The 23,568-nt window shown below is 41.6% G+C and overlaps 1 protein-coding gene across 1 annotated transcript; it reads left to right on the top strand.

Moving 5' to 3' along the window:
• Positions 1 to 13,165: 13,165 nt before the first annotated feature.
• Positions 13,166 to 22,970, top strand: LOC116058402 (NLR family CARD domain-containing protein 3-like). The gene is made up of 5 exons (XM_031311230.2): positions 13,166 to 13,254; positions 13,672 to 13,812; positions 20,626 to 20,704; positions 20,866 to 21,073; positions 21,208 to 22,970. The coding sequence occupies exons 1-5, from the start codon at positions 13,181 to 13,183 to the stop codon at positions 22,968 to 22,970; spliced, it is 2,265 nt and encodes a 754-aa protein (XP_031167090.2). The 5' UTR covers positions 13,166 to 13,180.
• Positions 22,971 to 23,568: the final 598 nt, after the last annotated feature.

Below are 23,568 nucleotides of genomic sequence, written 5' to 3'. Positions count from 1 at the left end.
AGCAGAATTTTGCAAATTGTGTGGAAATTTTTATTTTATTGTGTAAACAATCGTAAAAAACTGTAATGACTGTAGTGATGCTGAATCGTTTCTTCAGTCTTTTAATAATCATTGTCTGTCAGTTTTAAATAATGTTGCTCCCCTGAAAAGTAAATGCACATTCCCTAAAAATTCTTGCCCTTGGATGAATGAAGAAATAATGTCTTTCAGGAGAAAGTGCCGTAAAGTCGAACGTTTGTGGAAATCCACAAGTCTGGAAGTACATAGACTGCATTTGAGGGAGTTTATCACACTGCTTAATGTTATGATAAAACAGGCCAGGTCAGATTATTTTGCTAATCTGGTAACTCTGAACAAGAAAAATCCTAAAGTCCTGTGATACAATATCTAAGATTGTCTCTCCCCCCGCTCCCCAAGTGCCTGTACACTCAAAGTCTGATTGCAATAGGTTTTTACGTGCTTTTTTAAACAAGGTGCAAGATATTAGAACTACTATAAACCCATCCATCCATCCATCTTCTTCCGCTTATCCGGTAACGGGTCGCGGGGGTAGCAGCTCCAGCAGGGGACCCCAAACTTCCCTTTCCCGAGCCACATTAACCAGCTCTGACTGGGGGATCCCGAGGCGTTCCCAGGCCAGGTTGGAGATATAATCCCTCCACCTAGTCCTGGGTCTTCCCCGAGGCCTCCTCCCAGCTGGACGTGCCTGGAACACCTCCCTAGGGAGGCGCCCAGGGGGCATCCTTACCAGATGCCCGAACCACCTCAACTGGCTCCTTTCGACGCGAAGGAGCAGCGACTCTACTCCGAGCTCCTCGCGGATGACTGAGCTTCTCACCCTATCTCTAAGGGAGACGCCAGCCACCCTCCTGAGGAAACCCATTTCGACTGCTTGTACCCTGGATCTCGTTCTTTCGGTCATGACCCAGCCTTCATGACCATAGGTGAGGGTAGGAAGGAAAATTGACCGGTAGATTGAGAGCTTTGCCTTCTGGCTCAGCTCTCTTTTCGTCACAACGGTGCGATAAATTGAGTGTAATACCGCACCCACTGCGCCGATTCTCCGACCAATCTCCCGCTCCATTGTCCCCTCACTCGCGAACAATACCCCAAGGTACTTGAACTCCTTCACTTGGGGTAAAGACTCATTCCCTACCTGGAGAAGGCACTCCATCGGTTTCCTGCTGAGAACCATGGCCTCAGATTTAGAGGTGCTGATCCTCATCCCAGCCGCTTCACACTCGGCTGCGAACCGATCCAGTGAGTGCTGAAGGTCACAGGCCGACGATGCCATCAGGACCACATCATCCGCAAAAAGCAGCAATGAGATCCCCAGCTCACCAAACTGCAACCCCTCTCCAACCCGACTACGCCTCGATATCCTGTCCATAAATACTACAAACAGGATTGGTGACAAAGCGCAGCCCTGGCGGAGGCCAACTCTCACCTGAAACGAGTCCGACTTACTGCCGAGAACCCGGACACAGCTCTCGCTTTGGTCGTACAGAGATTGGATGGCCCTGAGAAGGGACCCCCTCACCCCATACTCCCGCAGCACCTCCCACAGTCTCTCCCGGGGGACCCGGTCATACGCCTTCTCCAGATCCACAAAGCACATGTAGACCGGTTGGGCATACTCCCAGGCTCCCTCCAGGATCCTTGCGAGAGTAAAGATCTGGTCCGTTGTTCCACGACCAGGACGGAATCCGCATTGTTCCTTTTCAACCTGAGGTTCGACTATCGACCGAACCCTCCTTTCCAGCATCTTGGAGTAGACTTTACCGGGGAGGCTGAGAAGTGTGATACCCCTGTAATTGGCACACACCCTCTGGTCCCCCTTTTTGAAAAGGGGAACCACCACCCCGGTCTGCCACTCCTTAGGCAACGTCCCCGACATCCACGCAATGTTGAAGAGGCGTGTCAACCAAGACAACCCCTCCACACCCAGAGCTTTAAGCATTTCTGGACGGATCTCATCAACTATAAACCCATCTCTTGATATCTTATCCTGTGGGTCAGTAGTCTCATACTCTTGGGATACATTTTCACCTATCACTCGAGATGATAGTAAGGGTCTATTAAGTAAAGTGTGGTGTCTTAAATAGTAATGCTGTGATGCTGTATGAAGAGGAATCCGCTGACACTGTTCTTGATTATAAAAAGGTTTATTACAAGCAAAGATTCAGCATCAATTTTACAAACTCCTGCAGTGAGCTTGGAGAACGACCAAACCAAATTCTTCCAAAAGTCGTTCTGTCTTTTCTTTGTGTGAGCAACGTATATATCCTATGCATTGTATCAACATAGGACGTAATTTTGTAACTATATCATTGGACGGATAACTAACCAATCAATGCCTGTTATCTGGCACAACTCCAAAAAAGGTATCTTCTGTCTTGGGGGGACCTCCGCTCATGTTAACAATTTCCAGATGTTCTCAGTAAATGTAGAGTAAAGTTCATAGGACTCCCTTATAACAAACCTTTAAGCAAAGTTTATAGAAAGTTATAGAATGGTCATATACTACATTTCCCCCCTTCGAGACTTAATAAAGTCTCGAAAAACAAGAAGAGTAGGAATAACATTTCTCATTATAACATGTTCCTTATCATATAACTTTCGGAGTGTAAACAAATTTATAGAATGTAACAAAATGAAATCGTTGGAGTGTGAGAGCGAAAAACCCATCTGGCAGCTGTCTTTCCAAATAGCCATCAATCAATCAAGATAGGAAAACTCTCTCACGGTCCCTCTGCCTAGGCGACCACCTTAGTACTCCAGATCAATTAGAAAATAGATCTTTATCAATTTATGTAGAATTATGGTTTAAGCAAATACATGTGAAAACCTCAGAAAATGAAATAAAATCAAAACAATGTCCAAATTCAGGCAGGTCGACCCTTCGGATCCGAAAAAGGACTTCTATTTCCTGCCTAGACCCCATTTCCCTAAGCGTCAAAAAAAAGAAAAACATCTGAGATCTCCATATATTCACTTCATGACAGAAAACATCATTCTTCAAACAATTGATGCAAGAATATTATGATACACAGTATGTATTACTCTACAAACATGTATATATATCAGACAAACACAGGAATGTAGTCCACTACATTGCAGCTTCTCAGTAATGTTGATGTGGTGAAATCTGAACAGATCCACACCGTCCTGGTTCAGAAGTCTCCTAGTTCCTTCATATTGTCCATATTTGTATCTGAATCTCCCTCTGTACATTACCCCATATGCTCTTCTTTTTATGTCGATGCGTCGATGCGTCGATGCGTCGATGCGTCAGAGCAAATCCGATCTCTCTCACTCCTCCCTCTTTCTCTGGTCAGTCTGCTGATGTCAACGCTCATCTGTTCAGATCTGTACCAACTTGTGACTGTCCTTGTCCTCAATTGTTGGATCTCTTTCTGGTCCTGATGACACCAGCTGACACCCCCTTTCAGATCTTCTGGGCAACTCTAGAATCTTGGTTCCAGGCTCCTCCTCTGTAATTTCCTCTGGAGTTTCTTCCTGGTCTATTACAATCACGGGCAAAGTGTCCATCCTGTCCACAAGTAAAACACGCTTGTGGTGGTTGCATAGAGTATGAATCAAATCTTCTTCCTCTTCCTCTGCCTAAGCTTCCTTGTCCTCTTCCTCTCCAGTTCTGTCTCTGTCCAAAAACTGGCTGTGGATATAAAACAACTGGAACCACTAATGGTGGTTGGAGCAACTGCGGTTGGACGTGGCTCGGCTGAAGTTGTGGCGGTGAATGTTGATTTGGTGGGCATTGATTCTGCACAACCAAAACCTGCTTCTTGTCCTTCCTCTTATTCTCCACCAGTTGTATTTGATTGAGTGTTCTGGGAGTTTCTTGGTCTTGTTCTTTCTGCTCATTTCTATATAGCTTCACTTGACGGGCTATATGATCTGTGTAAGCACCTTTCGCCATGCTTCCAAGTCCAATCACCTCTGCTAGTTTACTCCTTACTGGCAGGGGCAGCCCCTCCTGCAGTTTGGTTCGCAAAATTGACTGTTCCAGTTGGCTCACATCTGGATCATTTCCGGTAATATGTCTCCACACCTGATAAGCTCTTGTCACATAAGCTTTCGGATTTTCTTCTTGTCCCAATGGTTCAATCAGGACGTTATCTGGATGCACATTTGTTGGATATGCATCTCTCAGCGCTCTCCACAGACGACCTCTACTTGCAGCAAACAACTCAGGATCATATACAGAAGTCCCCACATATCGATTAAGTCCTGCTCTCTGGAAGATTTCTCCCATAGCTGGAATCCCAACAAGATTAGCCAAAAGTCTCTTGATATCTCCTATGGCAAACTGTCTTCCCGTCGTAATTTCTTCCAACTTTGCAATCCAAGGATGTGCTCCCTCTTGAAGAGTAGGCAATTTATCAAGAATATCTGACATATCAGTGTTCTGCAAGGGCTTATACTCCAAATCTTGAATGATCACTGGAAGCCTCTTCTTCCTTGTGCCCCTTTGTCTTGGGCGCAATGTATACTTCCTCTCCACTTTCTGAGATCCTTTTTTCAGCAATTTGTTCCTCTGTATCTTCAGCTTCTCAAAGTGCTCTTCCAATCGCTCCATGTCTCTTTCAATCTCTTCTATGCTAATCGCTGCAGGATGAAATCCTGTAGCTCCTCTGCTCTCCAAATCTTCATCGCTGTCTCCATCTTCACTTTTATCACACTCTTCTGAATCACTCTGATCATCATCATCATCATCCTCTTTTGTCTTGCTAAACCTCAGTCTGCCCTTAGTTTCCAGATGTTTCATTTTCTTCTTACTTTTGGAGCTTGGATTCATCTTTATGGTTGTTTCAGCTTGTCCTCTCTCAATTATTAGTTCATCTGTGAATGTTTCACCAAAGTACTTTGTAGGCCTGTGTGACGTTACTTCTTTAATGTCAGTCTCTGGTCATGCCCTGAGAGCCATCTGGGTGTCCAATCCAGTCACTTAACCATGGACAGTTGTAAATCTGTCACCCCTCCTTCTCTGCTGCTCCAGCTCCAGATGCAGTTTCTGGTGCAAGTATGTGGGGGATGGGACCAAACAAATCAGCTTGTAGAGGAGTGAGACAGGTCTGCTCTGACATCCATCGAGGCACACTGCATAAACACAAAACACAACACCTCCGAGAAGCATTACTTATACTTTTAATCATACTCATTTTAGTGTTCTAGCTTCTAACTTATGACATCATTAATTCAAAATGTTGCTACAAAAATATTACCTAAGTAAGAAAAGTATCATAAAATATGTACTTAAAGTATCAAAAGTAACAATGTAGAAAAATCCTCACATTTCTGAAACTAGAAATGATCCCAACAGTACTGTCAACTAACTAAGTATTTAAACAGCTAAACATTTCAACCAAACTTGTAGGCCTATATTTGTTGAACAGTCTAACAACAATAAAACATCATATTCCATAAACATATGTTTGTTCTACACAAATCCTAATTCATTTTTTTTTTTTTTATGATATGTCGGATTACAATAATATCCAAAAGCAATTTGTCTTGAAAATTACCACTAGTCATTCCTGAAAATTACATAATTTATCTCTTTTCCCTAAGTTTTTGGTGCTTGTGGTATAGCAGTTTTTACTATTTTCATCTAAACGTTTACCCTCCTGTAGATTATAACCCCAATGCTACAGTTGTCTCTGTAACAACAATATTAGTATGAACTCCAGTATCCTAATTCAGAAGTACATTTATCACTTTCTTTGCCTTTCTATCACTTTCACAACACTGTCTTTCTGTCTTTCACCACCTTAGTACCTTATTGTACACTTAACTTTCTCTTAAAGTCATGCCTTTTTTCCATTATCCCATAAAACTTTCTTTTCCCTTTCTACCACATACACTTAACATCTTCTCTCAGCTTTCCTGACCATCTTTTGTAACAATAGTTACCCATTTAATATACAAAGTATTCTCATTGAATTAACTCAGTCTGTTTTATTAGGATTGAATTACTCGCTGTTTCTTCACAGGAATTGGATTCATTCATTCTGTTTTCCACCTTCACAAATGTCACTCATTTCCTTGGTGCAATGACATAACCACACGTGACAGTGGAGAACTTTAGCAAAATCAAAAACCTTATAGAATTATCAAATTTTGAATTGTTTTATTCAAAGTAAAATCATTTTAGATGCCTCGCCACTCAAAGCAAGTGGTCCAACATTTTAAAATGGCAGAGGTGACAATCCTGAAGCCCATCAATCAGTCCTCTCATCTCTTACTTTCAATAGAGGTATAGAGGCTGGAATTTTCTTAATCCAGGGTGATCAATCACTGATTTGAGTTCCAGCAAATCACCTATGCCAGCTATTAATCTCTCTTTTTCCTTTTTCTTTCAGGCCTGAGCCTTATTTATCCTACTTTTATCCTCAAATCTTTCTCCCAATTTTTCTTTTCATGCTACAGAAGCAAGCATAGTTAAGGCTTCCTAATTAGAAGGACATTTCAAATTCTAATGCCATTTCTCTAGGTGTTTATGACATTTTCTCTCTCTTTTTTTTATCTGTCTACATAACTCTCATTTATAAATTTAATGGATCTAAATCGCATAGTTTCATAGTCAAGCAACAGCCACTTTAATGTTTTACTGAGCTGCACTGAACCCCCCTTCTCCTTTAGCCGCTCCGTCTCTGCCCTTTAGTGCACATAAGGAGTGGCCTAAACTTTCTGTGAAAACTGAATTCCTAGCATTCTTGGGCATGCACAGATCGGTCAACAGTGTGATTTCACAGTGAGTGGAACTCCACTGGAGTTAAGGAACCTAGGCTCACACTCAACCAAAAAAATAACTAAAGAATCACTCAGCTTACTTCAACATAGAATGTCTTAATCTTACTAATTTCAAAGCGGCAGATAATGCAAATAGCAATAAGCTATCATAAAGCAGTTTAAACGATCTCAAAGAAATCAGAGAAAACTTAATGATTCTTACAAATTCTCTCAACAGACAGACCTATTGTCTCTCCATTTTCCCTTCAACAAACCACATTAAAACAACAATGACACAGGACGAAACAAACCAACACAAAACATAAAACACAAATACTAGTTTGAAGCTTCTTATTTTTACTATAGGTTAGCCTAATCTATTTTCACGTTCTCCAAAGGGGCTCATAAGTTTTTAACAATTTTTGAAAACGTTCTCCTTCGAAGAAGACTCATAAGATTATTAAACAAAAGTCCTCCCAAAGAAGGCTCATACATTTTAACACTTCAGAAAACGTTCTCTTGAAAAAGAGACTCATATTTTTAGCCATAATGAACAGAATATCTTTCCTTACAGATAACCAAGACTCCTGTTTTCAACCAAAACATATATGTATATATATATATCTATCTAATATAGGATCCTTATGACGCATGCATGTCTATCACACACAGCAGAAACACCGCTGTTCACACACACACTGCTGTTCACACACACTCTCTCTCATACACACAAAAGTCGACATCATTCATGCATGTAATTCCTAAAAAGAGTCTGCTTTCCGCTGTATTGTTTTTTTTTGTCTTTTTTTTGTTTTGTTATTTTGCTACCTTAGATATAGAATCCAATGGGAGTCTGAAGAACATTATTCGTCAACAATGCATCGAGTGGGAAACTTACCATTGAACTGTTATTCTACACCTCAGTTCTCAGAACTGGCTCAAACTTTTCATCTAATAAAAGTTCAAGACTACGGCCCATCCTATGATCGCCTTTTTTCAAAGGGCTTTTTATCAGATTAACGGCGTTATCCTTTATTCTTTGTTTTTGTTGGTTTCTCTTTATTGTTCCTGTTCTTTTCTGTATTCTTTTCTTTTCTCTTATTTCCTTTTATCTTCTCCTTATCACTTCTTGTTTTTCTTTTCTCTTGTTTCCTTTTTCTTTCTTTATGTTGTTTAAGCCGAATTGCCCTGGCCAGGGTTAAACTGTTTTCTTTAATCCAATTTGCCTATTCCTTAAAATCTTTTCACATCGTCTATGTGAATATTCCTTAATCCCTTACTTTTTTCTCCCTTTTCTCTATTTCTTCACTTAAATTTCCTTTCCTCTGTTTCTCTAACTTCCTTAAGCCTTTGCTTTATATTCTCCTCTTATTCCTTTTTCTCTATTTCTCTAGCTTCCTTAAGCCTTTGCTTTGTTTTCTTCTTATTTCTCATATGTTAACTCACAATTCCCTTGTCTGCGCTAATTTTAACACAAATAATTTAAGGACGAACCTCCCCCTCACACAGCAATCACTACACAAAATACACACAGATTCGATACGGTGCAATCCCTCATCGCACACACAGAGCCACACATGAACTGACCAGCGCCCAAATAGTGAGAAAGCTCACCTCATAGTCGACCAATGAAGCGGGAGTCAGTCCCTGGTTGCCCATGATGAAACGATGACCTGGGAGATGCAACCAATCCCATCCTCGTCGCCAAAATTGTGGTGTCTTAAATAGTAATGCTGTGATGCTGTATGAAGAGGAATCCGCTGACACTGTTCTTGATTATAAAAAGGTTTATTACAAGCAAAGATTCAGCATCAATTTTACAAACTCCTGCAGTGAGCTCGGAGAACGACCAAACCAAATTCTTCCAAAAGTCGTTCTGTCTTTTCTTTGTGTGAGCAACGTATATATCCTATGCATTGTATCAACATAGGACGTAATTTTGTAACTATATCATTGGACGGATAACTAACCAATCAATGCCTGTTATCTGGCACAACTCCAAAAAAGGTATCTTCTGTCTTGGGGGGACCTCCGCTCATGTTAACAATTTCCAGATGTTCTCAGTAAATGTAGAGTAAAGTTCATAGGACTCCCTTATAACAAACCTTTAAGCAAAGTTTATAGAAAGTTATAGAATGGTCATATACTACAAAAGTGAAACCATCTTCAAGTCCGCTCGATGTATTGCCGACTTCATTGCTATTAAATGTGTTTGATTTAGTTGGACCGTATGTTGTTAAAATGATTAACCTTTCCCTTTTAACCGGTTCTGTGCCCAGCCATTTTAAACAAGCAGTTGTTAGTCCCATACTGAAGAAACCTAATTTGGATTCTTTTGAACCAACTAACTACAGGCCTATATCTAAGCTGCCTTTCTTATCTAAAATACTTGAGAAAGTGGTGGCGGACCAGCTGACTTCATTGATGGAAAAAATGTGCTTGATAAATTTCAGTCAGGTTTTCGTAAATGTCATTCAACTGAGACTGCACTTCTTAAAGTATCTAATGTCATTCTGATGCCTGCTGACTCTGGACAGTACACTGTGGTGATTTTACTTGACCTGTCGTCTGCATTTGATACGTTGGACCATACAGTATTGTTGAATCGGTTACACAATGAAATGGGGTTTTCTAGGTCTGTTCTTAAATGGTTCACCTCTTACCTGAGTGATAGATCATGTTGTGTGTCTGTTAACAACATTTTGTCAGAAATGACCCCTCTGTCTTACGGAGTTCCTCAGGGTTCAGTTTTAGGTCCTCTCTTCTTCATCACCTCTTCATCACCTATTCTTCTTCACCTCTTCATCATCACCTCTTCATCATCACCTCTTTGGACTGTGTGAAGAAACTGTAAGTAGCTGTTTGGTACTTTAACCCCACGTTAGTCTTTGGTCTCTTCAGGGTTAGTTTCTGGCTCTGTAATGTTAAATATAATGTTTCTACTTCTCTTCTTACCAGACCACACTCTCAGCAATCATTCTGACGTCTAAATTCCTGCATTCAGATATATTAGTATGCACAAATTTAAGTTACTAAATGTTGTAGGATTCCCCAGAATGAAGCTGTAGCTCAACGCTCTTCTACATCTCCTCGTCTTAATCCACATTAAAACATCCACAGGACCACACGGTGAAAGATTAACTATTTATTTTGACACAAGAACAAATAGACCACTGAACTCCATTCAGACACAGCATCTCTGAGCTGGTGATGACGTCATGGCGCCCTCTGGTGACATCAGCAGGAACTGCAAGCAGAGCTCCACCAATCATATTCACACATTAAAACATGTTTACAGATTTTATTAGTTTCATCTCTATGTTCTTATCTCACACACTCACCACACTTTATACATTACATTTTATTACATTTCATGTATTTATTTGGTAATACTTAATATAAATATACTATAATAATATATATAAAAATGGCCGATACCCCCATGTAGTGTATGTGTGTATGGTTCATGTGGTCTAAAGGTCCGTTGGTTCAGTGAATATAAACTCTCCACTGAAGAACAGCTGATGGAAATATAGTTATTTGGAGATAACGTTACTGTTACTGTGATTTAGTATTCTATTATATGAAGTATTGTATATTGTTCCAACTAGTGCAGTGAGCCGTCTGAATGAATGGTGGAGTAAACGGTCTGATGGTTTTTAAATGAATTGAGGACAGACATCTTTAACCACCCTGGAGTCTGTGTGTACTCTCAACACACCATCCTCTGATATCATCACATTTTTCACACTGAACTGAAATACACTCCTGCACTTTATTTCCTGCTGCTAAAGTTGTTATTTTCTACCTTATGACCACACTGTGACCCTGACTTCTACCAATCAGTGCTCTGTTATAGGTCTACTTACGCCCCGTCTTCTGTTGTCTGCTGTCTGTCCTGTCCCTGGTCTGTCTTAAAGGCTCTACTTTAAGTAGTAATTGCACTTTATGTGTAGTCTGTAATGTGTGTGCACTAAATGTAGCCTGTCTCGTATGTCGTTTTTTATATAATGTTGTTTTTATGTATTTTAAATGTGTAACACCACTTGATCCATGGTGAAACGTTGTTCTGCTTCACTATATACAGTATATATATATATATATATATATATGGATGAAATGACTATCAAACCCACTTGACTTGACATACTTTAGATTTAAAAACAACTCCATTACACTCCATTAAATCAGTCTGTGTGTTACTATATGTGGTAATGCTGAGCCTCTCTGGGCGGTTCCTCTTGTTTCCTGTTTAAAGTTTACTTTCACTTTCCAGAGTTAGTGTCTCAGCATTTTCTCTCCATGTGGAGCTCCAGCTGAAGGTAATTTAACTCTCATGTCTGTAATGTTTTAATATATACATGATGTATGTAATGTTTGACTGGTGAACTCCAGCTGTGGTTAGTTTAGTTTAAGAGCAGAAAGCTGCAGAGAAACCAACTCAACTGGACTGGTGATGATTACAACTGGCATCTTCACAAAGATCGGCCGCCATGTTGTGTAGGTATCTGGTAGTGTTACTGTCTTATAGATCCTTTATTTCTTATGAGAAACACATTGGACATTTCCAGTGGCGTTTTACGTATGTGTGTGCGTGTGTGTGTGTGTGTGTGTGTGTGTGTGTGTGTGTGTGTGTGTGTGTGTGTGTGTGAAAAAGCAGAAAATCACGTTTTTACTTCCTGTGGCCAATCAGTGAAAAGCACTATTAACCTCTATAGACGTGTGGAAAGTTCCTCATGTTGCATTCATGGGACGAAGGAAGAACAAACACACACTGATAACAACAACCACAGTTACACAGAGAGAAGAAACAAAGCTCTTATTGTGAAAATCTGCTTCCTGACAGGTGGGGCTATGACTCATCAGGAAACAACTCGCCTGAGTTGTTCTACGTCGACATTTTGGACTGTGTGAAGAAACTGTAAGTATCTGTTTGGTACTTTAACACCACGTTAGTCTTTGGTCTCTTCAGGTTAGTTTCTGGCTCTGTAATGTTAAATATAATGTTTCTACTTCTCTTCTTATTTCCTGAGAAAGTGTTCAGGACTCTTGTGATGAAGATCAGAAAGCTGTCTGCAGCAGTTAGTGTCGGTCGTTGTATTCACTGACAGGACTGATGTGGAGACAACATGACTCAGCTCTTTTATTCTCTCACTAAATCAACTAATATGGAACTGGTCACTATGAGCTGGTACTCCTCCAACAGGAACTAGTGGCTCTTCTTAATAGTCTCTTTCTGACCGGAGGGATTTTTGTAGTTCCTAGAACATAACGTTCCTTGAAGCCTTTGTTTCTCCTGTTCCGACTGGACCAATTTGGGGATTATTAAGTTCCTCTGACCACAGTTCCTGTAAAGACAGGATCTTTTCCCTTTTCCACATAGTGGTGGTTAGATGGCTTTGATTATTATAACAAAAGGTCAGTTCATATGGACAATTGGCCAGTGTGAATGCAAATGGAAAAAACGGTTTTGGGGAAGAGTAGTTATTCAATACCATGTTATTAGTAGTGTCCAATCCTAATCAGGACACTCTACCAATAGAGTAGGTGTAGACCACACTCACAGCAGTCATTCTGACGTCTAAATTACTGCATTCAGATATATTAGTATGCACAAATTTAAGTTACAAAATGTTGTAGGTTTCCACAGAATGAAGCCGTAGCTTGATGCTCTTCTACATCTCCTCGTCTTAATCCACATTAAAAACATCCACATGACCAAACGATAAAAGATTAACTATTTACTTTGACACAAGAAAAAATACAACAATGCAAAATCCACTTCCAAAAGATGCTGCAGAGAGCCAGAGAGAGAAGATGAAGTAAAGGAAGGTAAAGGAAATTGTTGTATGAATTATCAAAATATAAATGACTGCATTTAGGCTCCTACAAACATCCTTATTTATTGGAAGGAGAACACAGAACTCAGGAGGCAGGTAACACTTAAACATGTAAATATATAGAATATAATGCAATAAGAAGGCTTTTACATCAGGGACCTGAGACCAGATCTGATCTCTTTTAATTAAAGACATTCTTAGTCGGCTACCACTCAAACCATTTGATGGACTAATGGATAGTTGATTTAATGGACAGGTCTGTAAAACAGAGTTTCTCCTCAAAGACTCATGCTAAAGCTCCACTTTAAATCCTGTTTTTTGAATGACAGAGCAGGATGAGCAGAGAACATAAATCATTCAGTGAAGAGCTTCAGACTTCATATTCTGCTTGATAGCTTCTAGTTTCTCCAGCAGCTTCTGGTTCTGGAGATTAAAAAGTGGTCTTCCTCTCTTTCTAACAGGACCCATCAGAGACCAGACCCTGCTGAACCTGAACCTGAACCCAGCTGTGTGTCCATGAAGAGTGTCCGGTCCACGGAGACACCACTACTTTAACAAAGAAGGCAACCTCGAGTGGTGAACTTGAAATGGAGAAGAGACTTGAATGGCAGAAGGAGAGAATAGCAATGAAAAGGGAAATTGAAACGTTAAGAAGATTGAGGTGAGTTGTGAACATCCAGCAAACTGGAACGAGTCTCATTGGATGGAACTACATCCCGTCTGGGTTGTTTTGGGTCATGTCAGTCTCATGCACACTCCTTTAATAATTAACGTTTTTTTTGTAATCTTGTGGAAAGAAATTATGGTAGTTGATGACTGAAATGAGAATATTTTTGCAAATTAATTTCCTGTCTCACTCAAAATATCTTTCTGTTTAGACATTTAGAAATATTATATATAGATTTTTTTATTCTGATTTCAAAAGATATTTTTATTGAGTTTTGGACAGAAAGTAAAGCATCATTGTCATTTAATTGTTAATAATTAGACCTACAGACATATTCATATTCATATTATATTTTATGCAGGGAGACTTTAACTGAACATGTGACCCTCAATAAATGTGTATTTCTATCAGGACCCATCAGAGACCAGAGTCTCCTGGACCTGGACCTGAACCTGAACCTGGACCTGGACGCAGCTGTGTGTCCTTTAAGAGTGACCGGTCACATGATCTCCTCATTAACTTTAAAGGACAGCAGCCCTCTGCTGAAAAGAGGTAAGCTGTTAATATTATAATATTACTGATTCATGTTTTAACTTTTATGTTTCCAGAGAGTTTTTGGAGTTTATTTTCAGCATCTTTCTTCTTCATCCATTTATATTCTCACATCTGAAAGTTGTCCAGTTAAACCAGTCTTCATCTCTTGACTTTAGGTAAATATTGGATCTGGTTTGGTCCAATAGATTCTCTGGTGTTTTAGCTTTTTAACCCTGTTTTTTGTATAGTTTATTGAACTTCTTTGTGTTAATCCTGTTTTAGTTGCTGCTTGTATCTCCAGCAGTTTTTGTGTCTGAATACTAAAAAGTGAATTTCCATCCCTGTTGGTCTTACTCTCTGTGTAACAGGATCCATCAGAGACCAGACTCTGCTAAACCTGATCCCAGCTGTGTGTCCATGAAGAGTGTCTTGTCAAATGATCGCTATATTGACTTTAAAGGTCAACAACCCTCTTCTAAAAGGAAGTAAGCTCTAAGGCGTAATTTCCACAGGGGGGGACATGCCCCCCCACACTTTCAAATTAGTTTCATATGATTTTACTTATAAGTCTTTCTTTTAGTATTTATCATTACATTCAACTTAATTATCTTCTGGATTTTGTATTATATTAGTCCCTAAACTTATGTAGAAAAGTAGGAAATGTAGAAATGTAGGAAATGGGATTCAAATAGAAAACATTTTTTTGGCGGACGACCCCCCAGACCCCCCTCTCACTTCTCAAACCAAAGTTATACCTATTATATTACAAATTAATGTTACAACTTTTATGTATCCAGAGATGTTTTTGGAGTTTATTGGCTCTTTGTAGTTTTGCTCATTTAAAGCTAATGTACTTGCACTTACTACTTGTTGTCTGGAGTTTGCTCCTTCAGGGTTGAAAGCGCTTAATTGAAAGTCAGCTAAATTACATGTAATGTAATGTAAACATGTAATGTATTTTTCTCTTTCACAAACATTTTTATTCTCACATCTGAAAGTTGTCTAAAAAAAATCTGACTTTAGGTAAATATAGGATCTGGTCTGGTCCAACATTCTCTCTCTTTATAGAAACAGTTCATATGTTCTTCTGAATAAATGTATAATCTGCTTACATGTATACATATTCTGAAGCCACCTACACATGATAAGCGATTTGCTCTCTGCACTGCTAGCTAGGGAGAGAGCAAAGCACAGGACATGTATTCATCATCAAGGGTGGCAAGGAAGCTATTTACCGTTGCTAGGTAAGATAAGATAAGATATGTACACACAACAGAATAACACAAATACACATTAGGTAGACATAGGAGAAACAATATACATAAAGTATAAGAACAAGAAAAATAGAATCAGTTGTTATAATAATAATAATAATAATAATAATAGTAATATAATATGAATATTAAACACCCTTATATAAATAGAAAGTATGTATACACAGATATACAGATGAGTAAGGTGTGGATGAATTGATATGGCATATTGCACAGTGGGAGGTAAAAAAGAGTGATAAATAAATAAATATGCATAGTGCAGAATATTGTACAGTGATGGCTCATATTTCAGAAACAGCAAGCGAGCTAATGACATGCTGTGATCTCATTGGTTGTGCTTTCGAAAGGTCAGCGGTAACTAGGTCAAATTTGAAATAAAATTAATTTTGAGCGCTGTGCAAAATGTTGCACGACACCAGGGGTAGTAGTATAGTTGCCCCCCCCCCCCTCCCCAATCAATGGAATGGCTGGCGTAGAGCGGTTTTGCCGCTTATCATTTGTTGGCGGCTTGATAGCCCAGGTTGTCCTAAAAAATGATGTATATAACTTGATTGTGCATCCCATGGTTGAGGTTACACAAGCATCATTACAAAAGGAGACCAGGCAACCCAGAAATTGGAAGAAATGGCCTAAACCCCAAAGGATTTTTAAAGGACAACAACCCTCTGCTGACAAGAGGTAAGCTGTTAATAACATTGTTATAGCTAGGGATGTCCCGATCACAGTATCAGAGACGCTTTGGCATTTTTTAACTGATCTGGGATCGGCATTCACCCTGACCTTACTCTGATGTACATCAGCTTGTAGTGATCGCTGCCTTTATCCACAAGCGCCCTGCGCCACAGACGCACCACCAAACCGCCTGGATGCCGGCACTTTCAAACAACATGGCGTGGCCACTCACCAGTCTGTCCAGACTCGTAGCTTGTAGCCCTCGGCAACAAGTAAAAATGTCTGTCTTTCTTAGTCACCCTTTTATAACTGAAGCTCTAATTCTCCACACTTCTTCCATGATTCCACCAGGAAACCACCACTTTCACTGCTATTCTCCAGAGCCGACATGGTAAACACAAAAAGTAAATCAAAGATTGACTATTAAGCGAAAGATGTGTGACTAAGTTTAGTTTTCATTGTCCAGTGGGGAACTTGAGACTATTTATTCTTTGGTTTTGGTGGTCCTGCCAAGGCACCCAAAATGGGATGGGCATTTGATAATTATTTTGCCAATTGGGTCAGGACACTCAGGAAGACTGATGAGCGATGTGGCAGTTATCGAGGCTTCGTATCACTTTTCTTTTAAAGCCAACTCCCTTTTTATCTTCCCCTCGATAACCCTCGCGTCTACTATGCCCTCTTCTGCTTTACAATAACACCAGTCATCGTTTAGCGGAGCGGATGTTTTGACCTATATGAAAAGGAGTTATTTCAGATACTTTCCTGTTTTAAGTTAATTATAGAGACACACACACCCATACTAAAGGGTCCTCGCCTGGGTCAGGGAACCCAGAGGCGAAGCAAGAGACTTTGATTAACACCCTAGATGTCCCCTTGCTCACAGGCGTTTCAACCTCCTATACAGAAAAAGTATTACCCGAGGGAAACTTTATAACCATATGTCTTTCGTTAATACTCACGGTTTTGAAGCCGTTCCTCACAGGACTACTGAAGATTCAGGTCCGCTGGAAATGCACCCCCCGTGAGTCAGCAGGAGGCCTGCCTGTCAAAATCGGTCCCCGCTGGGTCACAACTCTCCACAGCGGTTAAAGAGGAGTCTTTAACTGTCCCCGTAGGGGAGATCCCCTACCACTTGGCAGGTTTAGAAAAAAAGGTGAAAAATGAAAGTCTTCTAAAGAGGCACAAAACAAATATACGGGTTTTGGTCCCCTAGTCCAGACTTGGACTCAGGTTTTTTTATTTTAATTAAAGCAGAAAGTTAGAAAAGGCAAAAACTAAACAAAAGGATAATAAACAAAAATGCTCTAAGTCCCTAACAGAGTACAATGAATGCAGAGATACGGAAGTCCTTTCGGTACAAAATCCCCCAAAAAGCTCCTATCAGCAAATCTCCCCTATTTATGACATACATTGGTCCACTCCCCCCATATCAGCGGGGGTTGTCTCATCACTTCTCGTGACCTAATAAGGTATCATTTTTAATGCAAACACAGTATCATACACTGGCAAGAAGTAGGAAGAGTCACATGTGATGACGTTACATGCCTTGCATTGAATTGCATTCGCTTAAACTGCTAGCCTTATTCATTACACATCCAAGCAGGAATAGTTATCCATCATATATGACAGCTCGACTCTCTTCTTTTAAACAAAAGCAGTTCAAGGTCCACCAGTACATATGTTTCACATCAAATCTCCATTACCTTCTCTCACACATGAACCCAATGCACCCCCCATCAACTCTTCCCCTATTCTCAGCTGCAGTCTTATACAGAGACACACATACTGCCCCTCTGCATGCACCGCAGGCAGGCCCTCTCATACTTATACACTAATCAGATGAATATAATGATGTATCTAACATAATAGTATCTAAAACATTGCATGATTCTAAAACCTAAACAAAGTTATAATCACATATACGAACAGAAAATATGATTACATTAATAAGCAAAAATTATGATTATATTTGTAAGCAAAATTATGTTTAAGCTGTTTTTGGGCTAATACATTTTCAAAGCAGTAGTATAGATTTTAGCTGTTTTTGGGTTTATACATTTTCAAAGCAGTAATATAGATTTTAGCTGTTTTTGGGTTTTCAACTGAACGTTCGTTCAACAAGACCAAATACCCCATTAAAAGGCATTAGTATCCAGGTTGTCCAGGTTTAGCTATTCCTAATATATAATAATATATATTATAATATTGTGACATTTGGAAGGCTTTTGAATGGTCCGTTCAGTGTTCCCAAGTGTGCTGACCTAAATGGCAAAATTCTTCTCAAATGTTGGTTGGTAGGTTTGCCAATGGGATGTCAGATCAGAAGTTAGTAAGTGGACGCCAAAATGGGAACCCCCATCCAACAGTATCCTCAGTCCAGGTCCTCAATTCTTCCCGACTACAAACAGTCCATCTAAGCTCTGCCTCCCCTTCCTGAGTCGGCTGATGGTTTGTCAAAATCTTTTTCAAGCTGACCAAAAGTTCTTCACCGTTGCTTCCCAAAACTTCTTCTACCTACGAATGTTTGGCTCCATGACCACAGAAGCTGCAGACCTCCTGGCCTCATGAGACCAGTCTGCTGCTTCAGGAGTCCTTTAAGCCAACCATGCTGTAGCCCTTGTTTACTTCTTAGTTCTTTCTTTTGATTCACAGTGGGGTCAGCAGTAACACCAACACTTTAATGTCAGGGGAAACCATCTGATTCAATGTTGTAATCAACACTTCAGAATCAGAATCAGAAATACTTTAATAATCCCAGGGGGAAATTATTTTTGTTACCACTCCAGGTATACAAACAAAATAAAATATGAAATGTACAGTGTTATGTGCAAATAGTGCAATAAAAAGAAAAAAATGATCGTCTATGTTGAGAGTAGTAGTGCAACAAAAAAGAGAAGTGAATTGTCTATATTTGAGATGAGATGAGTACAGAGAGGGGGTGTGTGACTCTCTGAGGGAGGTGTTGTAGAGTTTAATGACCACAGGCAGGAACGACTTCCTGTGGCGCTCTGTGGTCCATCTGGGTGAGAGGAGTCTTCTGCTGAAGGTGTTCCTCTGCTGGGCCAGTGTTTCATAGAGAGGGTGTGAGACATTATCCAACATGGACTGAAGCCTGGACAGCATCCTCCTCTCAGCCATGGTCGTCAATGTGTCCAGCTTCTCCCCGACGACATCACCAGCCCTCCCGATCAGTTTGTTCAGTCTGTTGGTGTCTGGGACCTTCATCCCACTGCCCCAGCATGTGACTGCAAAGAAGATAGCACTGGCCACGACAGACTGATAGAATATCCTCAGCATCGTCCGGCAGATGTTAAAGGACCTCAGCCTCCTCAGGAAAAAGAGTCGACTTTGGCCCTTTTTGTAGACAGCCTCGGTGTGTCTAGTCCAGTCCAGTTTATTGTTTAAGTACACCCCCAGGTACTTGTACTCCTCAACAGTGTCCACAGGGATCCCCTGGATGGAAACAGGGGTCACAGGTGATTTCGCCCTCCTCAGATCCACTACGAGCTCCTTCGTTTTTGTCACATTGAGCTGCAGATGGTTCAGCTCACTCCAAGTGACAAAGTTGCCCACAACAGTCCTGTATTCAGTCTCATCACCCTTTTCATCAGAAAACTTCTGAAGGTGGCAGGACTCAGTGCAATAGTTGAAATCCGAGGTGAAGAGTGTGAAGAGGAAAGGAGAGAGGACAGTCCCCTGTGGAGCCCCAGTGTTGCTGACCACCCTGTCAGACACACAGTTCTTTAAGCGTACGTACTGTGGTCTGCCCGTCAGGTAATCAACAATCCAGGACACGATGGGGGCCTCCACCTGCATCGCAGTCATCTTCTCACCCAGTAGAGCCGGACGGATGGTGTTGAAAGCACTGGAGAAGTCAAAGAACATGACTCTCACAGTGCTCGCAAGCTTGTCCAGATGAGTATAGACTCTGTTCAGCAGGTAGATGATGCGGTCCTCAACTCCCAGGCTGGGCTGGTAGGCGAACTGTAGTGGATCAGTGAAGGACCATAGGCCTTAGCTGCTCCAGGACGAGCCTCTCGAAGGTCTTCATGATGTGGGACGTCAGAGCCACCGGTCTGTAGTCCTGAGGGCCGCTGGGACGCGGCGTCTTTGGCACAGGAACGAGGCAGGACGTCTTCCACAGCACGGCGACCCTCTGGAGGTGCAGGCTCAGGCTGAAGACTAGACTTAGTACTCCACACAGCTGGGGGGCACAGGCTTTAAGCACCCTGGGAAATACACCGTCTGGGCCAGCAGCTTTGCCGGAGTGGAGTCTAGTCAGCTGTCTTCTCACCAGGTCAGCGTGAAAGACACCGTAGAGGTGACTCTAGGGGGAGGGGTGAGGTCCTCAGGTTGTAGAGGACATGGTGTAGAGCCGGGGGGAGGGGTGGAGTAGGAGGGTGTGAGTTGAGGTGGTGAGGTGCAGACAAAGGGCATGTAAGGAGGAGGAGTAGGAGGAGGCGAAGTGGCAGTTTTTGTTGGGCAGCCAGCAGCAGAGACTTGTGCACACAGAAATTAATGTAGTCCGTGATGCACTCTGTGATCCCATCAATGTCCTCCCCATGGGGCTCACAGAGCGCAGGCCAGTCCGTCACTTCGAAGCAGCCCTGCAGTGCCTCATAAGCCTCATCCGACCACCTCCTCACTGTTCTTGTGGTTGTAGGCTTCCTCTTCACCAGAGGCACATGGCAGGGTTTGAGGTGAACCAGGTTGTGATCTGACCTGCCAAGAGGGGGGAGAGAAGAGGGGGTGTATGCTTCCTTGATGTTAGCGTACATCAGGTCCAGGGTCCTTAACACTTTAAGTCAGAGTACCTTTACCTTGTGTTTATCTCTGTGTAGACAGACATGATGTGAGCTAATTCTTCCTGATTCCTCCACAGAGTTGACCAGGAGAGCTCAGACGTTCCCAGTGGTCAGTCTGCCCAGCAGCATCAAACACACATGGACTCCATATTTATGGTCTGTATATGTACAACAACTACTTTTACATCTATTCAGTTCACAATCATATCCATGCCGCACTTTTTAGACCAGTGGGTTGTCAGTCTGTCCAACATGGATCTGATGTTTGCTTCCATGATTTCAGTTTGATTTGTCATTCATATAATCTTCGGTTCTAGCTGCTGGAGAAGAACATCATCACTTTTGTGAAGAACGAGCTGAAGAAGATACAGAAGGTTCTGAGTCCAGATTACCCAGAATGCTCAGAGAGTCAGAGGGAGGATGAGGATGAAGAGCAGAGGAGGAGCAGAGAGGCATTTCTGAAGATCACACTGCACTTCCTGAGGAGAATGAAGCAGGACGAGCTGGCTGATTGTCTGCAGAGCAGTAAGAGGATTTCTCTAAAGATTTAACTTGCTGGACTAATGGGACGTTTACTAATGTCTCCAGAGAAGGGCCAGAGTATGTTCCTGTTTCTTTATAAATCACTTACTGATGTTCTTTGTTGTGTGGTTATTCAGGAAGTCTAGCAGGAGTTTTTAAGCGTAAACTGAAATCTAACCAGAAGAAGAAGTTCCAGTGTGTGTTTGAGGGGATTGCTAAAGCAGGAAACCCAACCCTTCTGAATAAGATGTTCACAGAGAGCTACATCACAAAGGGAGGGACTTCAGAGGTCAATGCTGAACATGAGGTCAGACAGATTGAAACAGCATCCAGGAAACCAGACACACCAGAAACAACAATCAGACAAGAAGACATCTTTAAAACCCCACCTGGAAGAGAAGAACCAATCAGAACAGTGATGACAAAGGGAGTGGCTGGCATCGGGAAAACAGTCTTAACACAGAAGTTCACACTGGACTGGGCTGAAGACAAAGCCAACCAGGATATCCAGTTCACATTTCCATTCACCTTCAGAGAGCTGAATGTGCTGAAAGAGAAGAAGTACAGCTTGGTGGAACTTGTTGATTACTTCTTTAGTGAAACCAAAGAAGCAGGAATCTGCAGGTTTGAAGAGTTCCCGGTTGTGTTCATCTTTGACGGTCTGGATGAGTGTCGACTTCCTCTGGACTTCCTCAACACTAAGATCCTGACTGATGTTACAAAGTCTACCTCATTGGGTGTGCTGCTGACCAACCTCATCAGGGGGAATCTGCTTCCCTCTGCTCGCCTCTGGATAACCACACGACCTGCAGCAGCCAATCAGATCCCCCCTGAGTGTGTTGACATGGTGACAGAGGTCAGAGGGTTCACTGACCCACAGAAGGAAGAGTACTTCAGGAAGAGATTCAGAGATAAGGAGCAGGCCAGCAGAATCATCTCTCACATCAAGACATCACGAAGCCTCCACATCATGTGCCACATCCCAATCTTCTGCTGGATCACTGCTAGAGTTCTGGAGGATGTGTTGAAGACCAGAGACGGAGGAGAGCTGCCAAAGACCCTGACTGAGATGTACATCCACTTCCTGGTGGTTCAGTCCAAAGTGAAGTACATCAAGTATGATGGAGGAGCAGAGATGGATCAACACTGGAGTCCAGAGAGCAGGAAGATGATGGAGTCTCTGGGAAATCTGGTTTTTGAGCAGCTGCAGAAAGGCAACCTGATCTTCTATGAAACAGACCTGACAGAGTGTGGGATCGACATCACAGCAGCCTCAGTGTACTCAGGAGTGTTCACACAGATCTTTAAAGAGGAGAAAGGACTGTACCAGGACAAGGTGTTTTGCTTCATCCATCTGAGTGTTCAGGAGTTTCTGGCTGCCCTTCATGTCCATCTGACCTTCACCAACTCTGGAGTCAACCTGCTGTCAGGAAAAAAAACATCAACACAGTTCTACCAGAGTGCTGTGGACGAGGCCTTACAGAGTCCAAATGGACACCTGGACTTGTTCCTCCGCTTCCTCCTGGGTCTTTCACTGCAGACCAATCAGAATCTCCTACGAGGTCTGATGACACAGACAGGGTCAGAGACCAATCAGGGAACAGTCGAGTACATCAAGAAGAAGATCAATGAGAATCTGTCTGCAGAGAGAAGCATCAATATGTTCCACTGTCTGAATGAACTGAATGATTGCTCTCTAGTGAAGCAGATCCAACGGTCTCTGAGTTCAGGAAATCTCTCCACACGTAAACTGTCTCCTGCTCAGTGGTCAGCTCTGGTCTTCATCTTACTGTCATCAGAGAAAGATCTGGACGTGTTTGACCTGAAGAAATACTCTGCATCAGAGGAGGCTCTTCTGAAGCTGCTACTAGTGGTCAAAGCATCCAACAAAGCTCTGTAAGTGGGATTTATTCATCATTAAATACTCTGATATCTTTCATTGGAGTTAAATATAATAACTTGTTTCCTTCCTGTCTTCTCTCCAGACTGAGTGGCTGTAACCTGTCAGAGAGAAGCTGTGAAGCTCTGTCCTCAGTTCTCAGCTCCCAGTCCTCTAGTCTGAGAGAGCTGGACCTGAGTAGCAACAACCTGCAGGATTTAGGAGGGAAGCTGATATCTGATGGACTGAAGAGTCCACACTGCACACTGGAGACTCTCAGGTCAGATCAAGAAAAATAGTCTTTGAAAACACAGTATTTTATTCTGATTTAGAATCACTTCATAAAGAATGAAATATGAACTGTGGCTGAGATCCAGAAATAATTTATAGTTCAATATCATGTGACTTGTTTATTCCTGATTATACATCAAGTAGATCCGACCAGACAATCTGATTGGTCAACTAGACATTTAAAACGTACTCAAATCAGCATGACAGCACACCCAGAGCACATCACATAAAATATTACTCCTGCATTTCCATGACGACATTGTAACTTCCAGGGCTGAATCAAAAACACAGTAATGTTAGCCTACAACATTGATACAATGGATTGTTT

Source organism: Sander lucioperca, chromosome 5 (assembly GCF_008315115.2).
Source record: "Sander lucioperca isolate FBNREF2018 chromosome 5, SLUC_FBN_1.2, whole genome shotgun sequence".
Classification (NCBI taxonomy): domain Eukaryota; kingdom Metazoa; phylum Chordata; class Actinopteri; order Perciformes; family Percidae; genus Sander; species Sander lucioperca.
The sequence above is the reverse complement of the archived record's forward strand: the minus strand, read 5'-3'. Positions and strand labels throughout refer to the sequence as shown.

Coding starts and splice junctions, on each gene's coding strand:
- LOC116058402 (XM_031311230.2), top strand. CDS start 13,181: ATGGAGAAGAGACTTGAATGGCAGAAGGAGAGAATAGCAATGAAAAGG. Junction 13,813..20,625: donor CAGCCCTCTGCTGAAAAGAG/GTAAGCTGTTAA, acceptor ATTCCTCCACAG/AGTTGACCAGGAGAGCTCAG. Junction 20,705..20,865: donor ACATGGACTCCATATTTATG/GTCTGTATATGT, acceptor CTTCGGTTCTAG/CTGCTGGAGAAGAACATCAT.